A 12,319-nucleotide genomic window follows, 5' to 3' on the forward strand; every position below is an offset into this window, starting at 1 on the left:
GGCTACCTAGGGCCTGCAGGTGCTGCCACTTGTAAGGGTAATAGTAACTTCCAAACTACAGGACTGTTTGCATTTCTTTGCCATCCGTCTTTGCTCTCAAATAGTCCCAAGAAGAGAACTGAGCTGAATTAAATTCCAGTTGCGTGAAATTTTGTGGCCACAGTTTATACGTCAGTGACCCCATATTAATGTAGTGCATACAAGTAGGCAAGATGTTCCAAATGAGGAGAGACCAATCTTATCCCTAAAGAAACAGAGAAACTCACACTGAAGTAGATGTCACGCACATGTAGAAGCCTTGCTGATGGATATGGAGTTTCAGTTGGCGTGAAATAAAACAAGAATATAGCCTTTTTAGGTGCAGTTGTATGGTCATACCACAGGTACAGCTGTGCTCTCTTTTCCCTTTCTTTTTGGGCTCTGCCAGTGGTCCCCTGGGGATTTCCCTGAGCTACATGTCAGGTATTGATAGGAGAAATGCTAACTTTGATAACCTGCCATGTTAAATACTAATTTTACTAATTTACCACACTATAGGTTGGTAGAAGTACTTTTGTGGCTTCTTGATTTTTCTTTTTTGATATTAAGTATAAAAATCATATTTGATATATCTAAAAATGTTTCTCCAACAATGATTGTGTCCATGGGACTAAACAGGAGGAGGGTTCCATATTCAAAACTCCAAATCTTTTTTGAGTGCTGTAAAATAACTATTGCGTTAACAGCTTTGTCCTTCTGGTCTCATTTACTTCATGGAAACAAAACGTCTTTGGAATAAAAGTTGAGTTAAAACACTTCCAAAGTGTTTGCTGTGTGTTTCTGAATAACGAATTAAACATTAATTTATTAAATACAAAATAGTAGTAAATTACAATTGCACAATTTCTTACAGAGTTTTTATTAAGATCAAAATTACTTGTTCCGACTAGATTTATATAAATAAATCACAGTACATTTTTACTTGTGTTTAGAAGATTGTAATACATATTATAAAATTAAGATTGTTTTTTCCCTCAAACCATCACTGTGAAAGGAATCATGCATTATTTCTACTAAAACAAAATGCCCACCTAGTTGAGAGAGCCTTGATACAGGTATGGCTCTACTCTCCAAAATTAGACATGAAACATAGAGATACCAGGACTATTTACTGAACAAGAAATAATAAAGAATAGCACAATGTTCATGTGTTATTAAAAATGAAAGTATACCAAAACAACACAGCTCTCTTTGTGCATCTTTGCAAGGGGTATTAAAAATGACAGTTGGCCAGCATGCAACGGAGTAAAACATTTCAGTTTTACAGTGTCTACATCTGAGAAAAGGAAGGACAAACTAAAAAACCCACACAAAATAATCAAACAACCCAGATGCTTACAAGTTCTCACGTCATCTTCCCTTCTGTGCCATGCGTGCAGTGTTCAGTCAGCAGTTGAGTTAGTCCTGACGATACCTTTCCTGAATAGCGTCCATCTCTGCCCTCTGGATTAGTGCATTTTACAGGCCTTCAGGAAGGTGGAAGTCCTTTCAGAGAACCGCAGGACCCTGGAGTACTCCCAGCTGTAGTTCCTTGCCCAACCCACTGTGTCAGATACTAACTCTAAATGCAGCTCAGACCTGAATGTGCAGTGCCCTCACACCTTGCACAGCTTGGTTCACGTATCATTAAGGCTGTCACTTCCAAACAGAATTATGGTTTTAAGCAAGGCCTTGCAGTAAGTACAGCAAGAATCAAAGTGAAGTTGTTACAGAGTCTGTCCTGCTCCGATTTTCCCCAGCACAGAGGGTTTCTATTAAATTCCACAAAGTTGTGGATTGCTTTCTCTACATGCTTTTTTCCCTTTTAGATAAGAAAGCCATTGTTTTCTTGCTTGATACTGAGATGTAATTGTTTGACAACGCACTGTTCTAAAGGGAAGAAAACATTTTATTGATGACAATTCAGGCTGAGTTACCTAGTATGTTTTTTTCTTCTTTCTGTTCAAATGAATTCAAAATGCATTAAGAGTAATTTAATTTGGTAGATTTCTAACTGGGTCAAACAGACTCTTCAATTGAATTTCCAGTCCTCTTTCTCCCTTCCCCTTTATCGTTTGTTGCTTTTAAGCTAGAAGAGAATAAAGAGAGTTTGTAGCAATTTTTAAAATTTAATTTTTATTTTTTATTTTTAATGGCAAATAGGCCCCCTCAGTGCTCTAACACTGCCAAATTATAAAAGTCTAAATATATCTTTTGTACTTCTGACTTCAGGTGCTCAGTGTTGATATAACTATGCATAATGGTTGATGTTTAAAAAACAAAAATACATCCCAACTATGCCCTCAAACCAAGATGGGTGGACTAAAGTAACCTTACTTTGCATTCTGGTCTGTTGTCTCACTTCAGACCGAATGAGCAGTCTTCCTCTTTCTTTTTTTTTCTACCATACTTGCTTTCTGTTCTGCCACTCCCTGCCACAGGTTGCGATGTATGCATGTTGGTGCACTGCCAGGATTATTTACAGGGGAAAATGAGGCAAAAGAACAGAGATGCTTTTGATGTCTTGTGAATTCAGTGAAAATAAAGAAATTTCAGCACTCAGCTGCAGAAGGATTGTGCTTGTGAGTATTTTAGCAGGGGAATTTCACACAACTTCCCATTATAATCTGCCTCAGTGTCAGTATCTTGGAAGGTTTTCTCACTGACTTTTTTCTTTCTATTTTTTTAATAATACCTGAAATTGTGGCTTGTTATGGAAAACTCAAATTAACAGTTTAATAGCACATTTTTAATGAGTGAAGAGGGATTAAAATCTTGCTGAGATGCATTTCTAAGGGATTTCCCTTTCTATTTTACTCTTACTGTACTTGTGATACAGCATAATTATTCATTCACGGAAAATAAGAAAACAAATGAGGGTTGGAGGTTCGGAATTATTCGTTTGAGCCCTTCTACTAATTCACCTTTGGGAATCATAGTTCAGAAAAGCATGTGTGAACAGTACTGGGATCACAATTATCCCTTGGTTTCCAGCTGGCTTTCTAGCAGTAAACGCTGTTACTTCAATGCACTGTTGCATTATTGTATGCTGCTGCTGTCTTCACATTTTAGTACCAGCCCACCAGAACCATACCATGGGAATGTTTGAGTTCTAGGGAATAGCATCAATTAACTGGAGTATAAAAGTGAAGAGTAAAGTATCCAAGTGTAGAAAACAACTATCGCCCCACTTCTGCACTTCTATGAAGAGGCATATATTTTTATAAAGAACACAGTAATGCCATAGCCTGAGTAACAGTTTGTAAATCATGAGTCAGAGAACAAGATTTAGGAGGATTTAAAAAATCATCTCTAACCCTTGAGGTGTGCTGGGTTCCACTTGAAATGCTTCCTGAACATAGAGATTTCTTCTTTGTAATAGAACTGTTTTCAAAATCATTCTCCTGATGCCAGCCCCTTGAGCATTAATGAACTGAGTATGGTATGGTAATAAAATCTAAAACATTAGCCATTATAATGATACTAGTTTTCTTTTGATGCCCTTTTCAGTCACTAGAGACAAATCTTAGAAAGGCTTTTGCTCTGTTACATGGAGACAAAACAAGCTAGCTGCATAGGTGTTTTCCTTTTTACAGAAGCTATTGTTCTTTACATTGCCCTGGTAATAGCAATTGCAGTGGGAAAGCATGCAGCTGCCTGTTTTGCATCCCAGGTAGGGATGCATGTATAATGATTTGCCCAGGAAATCAAAGAACACCACTCCAAAGGAAAAGGTCCTCCTCTTTGCTCATGCATATCTCCTCACATTGGCTCCTGGGAGATGTGCCTGAGCAGAGAGTGCAGAATTTTGCCTGAAGTGAGGATCATGCATGAACCGTTATAAGCATTGTATTTATATCACTGGTCTGCTGACGTAAGGCTTCAGTTGAGAGTGTAGTGAAATGGTTTTGCTAGAGCTATTTTATAGCTGTATTTTTTTGTTCTTCTGGACATGCCCAGCTACCAATCTGAAATGTTCCTTGGGCAGGCTTTGAAGAATTGTTGAGTTTTCCGGGAGTGTTCTTCATAGTATGAGGTTTTTTTTTTTTAATTAAAAAAAAAACCAACCAAACAACAACAACAACAAAAAAAAAAAACAAGCAATGGTACTTTTAGGACTTCTGCTTTATAGCTGCACTACACCTTTACAACAGATCCAAGATTTTCTGCAAATGGCAAGCTGTGCTTTTAACGATTATCAATTCTTGTTTTCTGGAATACCCTCGATTAACAGGTTAAAACTAATTTTTCAGATTTTGGAGGAAAAAAAATCAAATATTTTTTCAACCTGTGCAAGCATATTTGTGTCAGCTCAATTTACAAACTCAAAATGCTTGGTGAGCATTCAACACATGCAAGGTGTGAAGCAGTGTGTGTGCATAAACTTACCTGAACTATATATAGTGACAAGGGCTCCCTACCTGTTATTATTTAGCAGGCAACTAGATTGTGTAAAATAGACATACTTTGCCTTTGCACTTTTAAGGTAAAGATCTGTGTGTGAAAACTTGAATGAAATTATCTCTAGAAAAGTTTGAAGGAAGAGTTAACTCCATGCATGGGTAAATAATTGCCAAAAGTTATCTGAGGGATTCTTGTTCCAGACCTAGATTCCATCATGTGGAAGAATTCAGTACTTTGAATTTTTTTTTTTTTTATGGTCAGAATTTTTCAGCGTTTACAATGTACGGTCATAAAAGATAGCCCTGCTATTTCTACTACAAGTAATAAAGTAAGTCTTCACAGGCAATATATATTTGAAACAGCATTTTAAAATGACATTGTGTGCATGTGTGTGTGCATTTGTGTCTGTGTGCTTGTGTGTATGATGTAACATCTCCACCTGCGAGTTGCTTCTAACCCTTTGCAGTGTCATGGACACAACAAAGAAACAGTGACTGGAAAATCATCTACAAAGGCTGAGTACTATTGACTTCCATATTATACAGATAGTTATCATCTTTCTAAAAGAACAGACTGTCATTACAAATGCTGGATGTATCTTGTTCTCACCCAACAGAACTTATTTCAGCTTTTTAGATTTGAAGGATTTCTGCAAAGGACTCTAATAATCTTATTTTCATGTAAGGTGAAAGAAGGCACCAACTGAGAGTGGAGATACAACCTTTCATCAGAAAATAAATGTCTGATAACAATTGTTCTGGGAAGAAAAAAAAAAAAAAAAAAAAAGAAAGGACTTCCAAAGCTATCCATTTACACTACAGCACTTTTTTTTTTTTTAAATACAAGAACCGCTTTTGTTGCTGGTTCCAGTCCAGTATCTGTTGCTTTTCATTGCTATTATGTTACCTGTAAAATCTGGGTTATTCTAATGAACAGAACTTATGATAGAATTTGGGTAATGCTTATGACCATACAAATAATCTATCGGTAGCAATAGTGTTGGCTGGAGATCTAATGCTACAAGTGGATAACATTGGACTACTTGAAACCAATAGCTCTTCACACAGTAGAAGACTTGAGGGTCCTATTCAGCAAATATTCAGGGTCCTATGGCTGTGGCCACAGAGGTTCCAGAAGCTCTCGCTGAGTCTAATCCTGATTCAGGAACCAAAATGATATGCTGTGTATATATTTCTCTGCACAGCCGGGATGCGCTGGACACCCTCCCCCACTTGATTCCTGGGAAGGAAAAAAAAGTGTCTCTGTTTAGCTTAGTGACATGAAAATCAATCCACAGTAATGAAATCTAGAGAAGTTGGCCAGGCATGTTTGAAAAGAACAGGATGCCTGTGAAAAGGGAAGAGCTGTCAAAACCTAGTTGTGGGCTCTGGCAGCAATAAAATTTATTGAAGAGGGAAGACAGGTTGGATATAAGGATGTAGCCAGCTTCTGCTAAGAGACACTTCTCCTGCTCTAGGAGACAGTAATTGTTGCAATATTCCTCACATGCTCTCTCAAGCGGTCCCTATAACTGTTTGGCTAGAGTTGAGAGCTCAGTGATGTGTTTTCTAAATCCAACTCCCAAATGCCCAGGTGGGCGTTTCAAGTGTGGCATTTCAGCCAGTAGGTAACTTTTCATTTTGGGCACAGAAATATGGGCAGAGCTCCCGCACTTTGCTTGATAATCCTCCACAACATACTTGTCTGTTGGCACCACCCATGCTCTGAAAAGGCATAGTGCACTCCTGCTGCAACAGAGCTTGTGAGTGTTCAAAGGTCTCCCTGCTGCAAGCGCACTGCTGTGCTCTTCAGGCACCAGTAATTGCATATGGAGACATGGTAACGCTGTGGTATTTTTGCCATTTTGTTACATCTTCCTGTTGCCTGACCATTATTTTCAACCACATAGGGTTGAAAAATTAAAAATTATTAAATTAATTATATTACGAAAAAAAATAAAAATTATTATTAAAAATAAACCATGGGAACACTTAAGAAGCAATTTAGTCAGATGATTGAATTTTTGTGTCTCATGAATCAGGATTAGCATTCCCTGTATTGGGAGGGGAGAGGATTAGACAGAGGGATTAAAAGGACATCTTTACCCCACTGGACTCTGTGGAATAGCCCCTGAGGATATGGCTAAGAAAGAGTTCAACAGGAATGCCAAATTTCTGCTGAATAGGTTAAAAGGGTGAGGAAGCCTCTTCGGCAGTCATCCAAGCGCAGAAGACCTGCATAACATTTCTGCTGAATAGGGCCCTAAAGACAAAAAACAAAACAAAACAAAACAAAACAAAAAAATAGGAACCTTGAAAAGTTTTTCTGATTGTGTGGCTTCTTATTAATGTCTCAGATCTCGAGAGACACTTAAACATTTTTTTTTTTTTCATGGCAGTTAGACATCCCTTGAGATTTGCTAGTGGCATAGGTGATACAGTCTTACAAGAGAAGAAGTCAGATTAGGTTTTTATATAGAAAAACAGTAGGTCTTGGTTATTCCTTAAAAGAGGTCTATTTCTTTGTATCAATTATCAGTGAAAGTTACCCAAGATCCTAAGTAAAACAAATGAACAAAACCAAACCAAACCAACAACAAAAACCACCACCACCACCAAAACAAAATGGAACCCTTTATCTAGTGTATAATGTTTGTGGTTTTCATGTATATATTAGACATTTAAATTCACAGGAATGGAAAGTAATTAAAGGAGCAGACTTTGTTACTAATATTGGTATTTCTAAGCCCTTTTCTAGGATTTAAGAGTATACACGTGGATCTTAGTTTTGTTTGTAAAATTTTATCCAACTTCTGATGCCATATGGAAGAATTTTAACATTACAGTAATGGGGAAGCAAGAAATAAGTCTTACCTCTGCGAGAGGATGCCAGTGAGCAATGGGTTTCCGTGGGTATGAGAGCATTTCATTCCAGTGGTCACGACCTAGACTTTCTGCATCGTTGCCTACTTGGCATACTCCAATGACCTCATTGTGACCTACACTGTGAAAATGTTCCATAATATGTTTTTCTTAAAATTTTACCTTTAGAATCATACCATTTCCATATTTCATTAGAGACATTAATCATGGATTTTTAGAATTAATTCTAGACCCAAAATGTAATGAACTATAAAATACATAGGTTGGCTCTTTGCAATCAAAATAATTTAATGCCTTCCCCATTGTAGCATAAACTGTGCATTTGTATGCATTTATTTCATTTTTGTATGAGGAGTGTACAAAATTCTTTGCTTGTGCTCTGTAATTAGTTGCAAATACAAAACTAAGCCACAATTTTAGAAATGGAGGTGTGTGTCTAAGGAGTTAGTGTAATTGTTCACAAACAGCAAATTGGTGTGTGGACTGTCTGATTGTATGTTCAGTTATTTCCCTTCTGCTAAGTATGTGCAGCTTAGTTATGTTGGTTATGGATAGAAATCTGTATTTTAAAATTGAGAAAGGAAATTCTGCCTGACAATATGATATATTTTAGTCTTCTACCAAACTCAATATGACAAATTATTTAATTTCTTATATATTGGAAGAAAAATAATGACTTTGTTTCTGGATGCAGATCTACAATGAGAGGTTTTGAGCCAATAGATCATGTTATTTTACAGGTACAGGTATCTCACCGGTCATAATCCATAACAGCTATCGACAAGTTAATTTGGTCAATGTTTTCTGGAGGGACGTCAAAGACTATGGCTTCATTGTAAACGGGATTAAGGGTATTCCTCTTGGTGGAAGTTTTTCTTTTCTTTAGTCGCCTTCCTTCACACATTAAAGAAACCTTCACGTAGGGATCTGTGTGAATCATAAGAATAATGTTGGTTTTCTTTTGTTGTACTGAAGTAAACATAAATGGAAAGTAAAGGGAGTAGTCTCTTTGCCCATACCTGCTTGCAGAATTAATTACCTGTACCTGACTGGAATTTGAGCTTCTTTATTACCATGGAATGACTGGGAGGTAATGGACATTGGAAAGCTTTACATTGTTGAATGCCTATAATGAACAATTTCGGTTCAAGAAGTTCTTTTTTTGTGTACTGACCTCTCAAAGGGTATTAAAATATCTTCTGAACTATGTTATACAAGACTCTTTTATACAACAGCCTATGTATCAGTGTATTTATAACAGCGTAATTATTACTTCTACAGATTTGTAGGACAGACAGAAGATGATAGTATTGTACACAGTAGGATTTACTGATGTATGGTGTAATATAATTCAAAGTGTAAAACTTAGTCGATTATGTTTCTCAAGAGAATTATAATTATTTGGGAACTCCTGAATGCAGTTAAAACAAAAATAAAACCAACAAAAAACCACAACCTATTTCCTTGTAGCTCCTTTCTGGAAGCTCTGCAACTGCTAGTATGGCAAATAAGTCTATGAATTCTTATCTGAATTAATTTCTTGTTTTCATTAGCAAATTTTGCAGCTGTTGTTGATAAAAGGCTGTGATGATCACTGTTTTGTCCATATCCTAACAGCAGCAGAATTGGCTCAGTGGCTCTTGGAGACTGTCAAGGGTCAGTCTGCCTCTGTGTCATAACAAATAGTCTTCTGTACAACACAGTTCCCGATGTTAGGAACACAGTTTGGCCAGTAATCCTGTTTGGAATCATAGTGGCTTTAGAAATAATAATTCTGGTTTTAGAATAATTTTAGAATAATTCTGTTTTTAGAAATAATTCTCTTTTTGAGAGCAGAATATTTTAAACTGTTGGTTAAAACAGAATGAGCTAAAATATATTGTTTACTTCTCAGAAACTTCTGTACTTAAGTGACTCAAGAGCTTGCAGTGTAAGTGTTTTAAAAAAACAATTGACAGTGCTGGAGTTCTGTGACTCAGCAGGAATATGGGACAGAAATCCACCTTGACCACTAAATAAATTCCTACCTGATGCTCCTGTGATATCCATTGCCTTTAAATTTCTTGCCTTTATTATTGTAATAGTTAGTCTACCAGCTGTTGGAAGGTAGCAGAGTGAAAACATCAGGTCACCAAGATCGACGTTATCCTGTTCCAAGGAAAGAGAGACAATGTGAAGCAATAATAACAATTTTTTCCCTAACCATAACATGAGCTAAAGGTAAAATAAACCTTTGGGAATCTACATTTCTGCAAGCAGAAGCTGAATTCTCATTCTGAAACCCATCTGGAAAAAACAGCCACTTATTTGCATACAAGATTCAAGTCACTACATTTGTTGCTAGACCATCAAAGTTGTGAAGTTTAAATGTGGTTACATTTTTTAGTACTCAGTCCTTGGAGATGAAATGCATTTAAGTAATGAGGTATAGTGTGAGGCATTGGAATGTGTTTGTTCTGTTTTGTGTTTTGAAGTGATTTGTGTGTAACGTTGTCAAGTTGCAGCAGATCTCTGTGCCTTTCCTTCTGGTCTGCAGAAGGATGCCCATAGTGAGGTTCACAGAACGAACATTGCTTGGACAAAGTTTTCCATACTTCCATAGACCTATTTCCTGTAGCCCAATATTTCATTCTTGAGTGAAGAAAGTAAATTCAAAACTAAGTTCTAGGTTTTATGCTGACACACTGACACAGGAGTTCTACTTCAGAATACCTGGCATTTGCTAGGGTTAAACAGGTACTGAGTCTAGAGGCAAGCCCTTGGGAATAGGGAGGCCTGGGATACAGTCTTTGCTGCAATAAATAAATAAATCTCTACAGGAAATAAAAAAAAAAAAGCTTCAGAAAAAAGTTGATGAGAAAGGACCTCTTGTCTTGCAAGAAGAAATTTCTTGTCTAAAGTAGGAGACATGGGGTATGAATGGAGTTCTCCTACGTATCCCACCGAGAAATTTGTTAGTGGGAAGAAGATGACAGATTGCTTCCAACAAGTATTTTCTGAGAATGAGTGGAAGAAGCGCCCCACTGGGGACAGCAGGTTGTGAAAAAGTCAGTTCCTGTAATCCTTATATTTGTTTTGTGAATTTCACCTCAAATGAACTTTCTGATTCACTGAAAATATTTGCCTTCTAATTTTCCTGTGATACTCAGTTCTGTAGCCAAGCCTAACAGAAAGTTGTTAGATGGAAAAGATGGTGTTTTTAAATGTATATACGTAAATTTGGGGCCCTTGTCCTGTTTTTAGGCACTTTTAGATGGACAATCCTTCAGTTTTTGAATGTTTGTAGAACTTGACACTGGAAATGACCATCAGAAGGGGGATATTCTTCTACCTTGACTGCCTCACTTATCTCATGATGCTACTGCTAAGCTCTCCCTTACTTGACTACAGACCATGTAAGCTAAGTGCTCTCTAAGTATGGATCAAGGGATGCATTTTGATTTGTGTAAAGATCAAAGCATCTGTTGATAAGTCTTTAGTAGCTGTTTGTAATAGCTTCTGTCCCGCACATACATGTGCATGTACCCTTCCCCATCTCCCCTTTCCAATCTCCCTCTCTCCAACGAAGGGTGGCGGAGGACATAAAAGGCAAGTGAAAATACCTTGAAAGGGCTCCTAACAAATCTGTTCGTCTCTGAATTAGCTGCTGTGCAGACTGATGCCCAGAGCCTATGAGGTCATTGTATGTAGCTTTGAGTTAACAGGGGAGCTGTGCAAGACAAAGAGTTGTGGTCATTGTTGCAGAAAAATGTATGTCAGAAGGGATTTCAGAAAATATGTGCATTCAGGCAGAAATGGGTCCTTTCCTTCTGCTGCTTGCTATTGAAGAGAGCTTCTGTCAAAGAAGGAAAATGCTGATAATGTGGGCCCTTTGTCAGTAATAACTAGCTTTTAACCCTGACTTAACTTTGTCAACTGTCATCTCTTCCATTCTAAAGATCAGTGTTTTGTGGTGGCTGTAAAGCTGATAAAGGCTGTGACAATATCAGGATAGCTGACATGACTCACCCTCTTTAGAGTCTCTTGGTGGATTGTACTTGGAAGCAGACCTGCTGCAACACTGTGCCACTGACTTGCTTTGTGGGAGGGTCTAAGTGCTGTTGGAGAAGATGTTGCTATTAAGTCCTACAGGCTTACAAAGCGGTGTCAGCATATCCAGGAGAAATTTCTCTTGGCTAACACCTGCACTTAACTTTACAGGAAGACAGTTTTAGGGGAAAGAATTTTTCCCCACCGTGAAGAAGAAAAACTTCCAGAATTTTAGTTCCCCAGCTCTGAGGTGCTAAGATTCATAGCTGTAGAATTCTTTCCTTTGCAGCTAACCAAGCAACTCTGAGGGGGAACAGAATTTCATAAGCCACTCCAAGCAATTAAGAGAAGTCATCTTTTGGCAATTTGGGGAATTTGTCACTCTGGCAGATTTTGATTGACAGGTTATTTTTCAGGAATTGGTCACAAAATTTTAGGAGAAGATAGCATTGTTGAATTACTTAGCTTTCTTCCATCATAAAAATAAAACAAAACAAACTATAAGGCATCTGTTGTTTTAACTGATATGTTGGAATATTTAGATATTGTCAACTATGGCAGAGTCATTCTGCGCTCAGCTTTAGTGCTCCACTTGGTAACTTAAAAATAATAATCATATTAAAATTATTTTCAGTGCCTTCTCCTGAAATTACTAATTGTTAACAATTAGCTTACATGATAAATCACTCCCTAGTACTGTGTCAGCAGCTCTGTGCTGGTCTTCAGCTGAGTGTAACTTATCCTGTTAAACAGGAGGATGTGTAATCCTAAAGAGAACTGTGACAATGGACCCTTAATGGCTTCACTTATGATTCCTTGGAGGCAGCGTCAAGAAGCTCAGGTCATCAAACCTTCTCAGTGAAACCTGTAAGTTGCCTGATAGAAAAGGAGTTTCTGACAAATGGGGATGATTTTTGTCATCAGATTGCTCTTGTGAATGACTTATCCTTTCTCATAAATATGTTTGCGTACAGAGAATAGGAATC

The 12,319-nt window shown here is 37.4% G+C and overlaps 1 protein-coding gene and 1 long non-coding RNA gene across 8 annotated transcripts in view; one reads left to right on the forward strand and one right to left on the reverse strand.

Annotated features, from left to right (window-relative positions):
• The window catches only part of LOC308195236, a 303,868-nt gene that overhangs the window by 73,674 nt on the left and 217,875 nt on the right, over nt 1-12,319 (forward strand). The gene's annotated exons all lie outside the window — the stretch shown is intronic.
• SYT9 (synaptotagmin 9) overlaps nt 1-12,319 on the reverse strand; it is an 81,806-nt gene that overhangs the window by 10,818 nt on the left and 58,669 nt on the right. Inside the window, exons 4-8 of one of the 5 annotated variants that reach the window (XM_080592285.1) lie at nt 9,332-9,452; nt 8,060-8,231; nt 7,296-7,425; nt 6,528-6,684; nt 877-5,661 (exon numbers count right to left, since the gene is read on the reverse strand). In XM_080592285.1, the coding sequence (XP_080448411.1) occupies nt 6,577-6,684; nt 7,296-7,425; nt 8,060-8,231; nt 9,332-9,452 (531 nt within the window). In that variant the 3' untranslated portion in view covers nt 877-5,661; nt 6,528-6,576. Of the gene's footprint in view, nt 1-876; nt 5,662-6,527; nt 6,685-7,295; nt 7,426-8,059; nt 8,232-9,331; nt 9,453-12,319 lie in introns of those variants that run through there. The other 4 variants (XR_013951359.1, XM_080592286.1, XM_080592287.1 and 1 more) reach the window with 4 other exon arrangements.

Source organism: Anser brachyrhynchus (genome assembly GCF_964034855.1).
Source record: "Anser brachyrhynchus genome assembly, chromosome: 5".
Taxonomy (NCBI): domain Eukaryota; kingdom Metazoa; phylum Chordata; class Aves; order Anseriformes; family Anatidae; genus Anser; species Anser brachyrhynchus.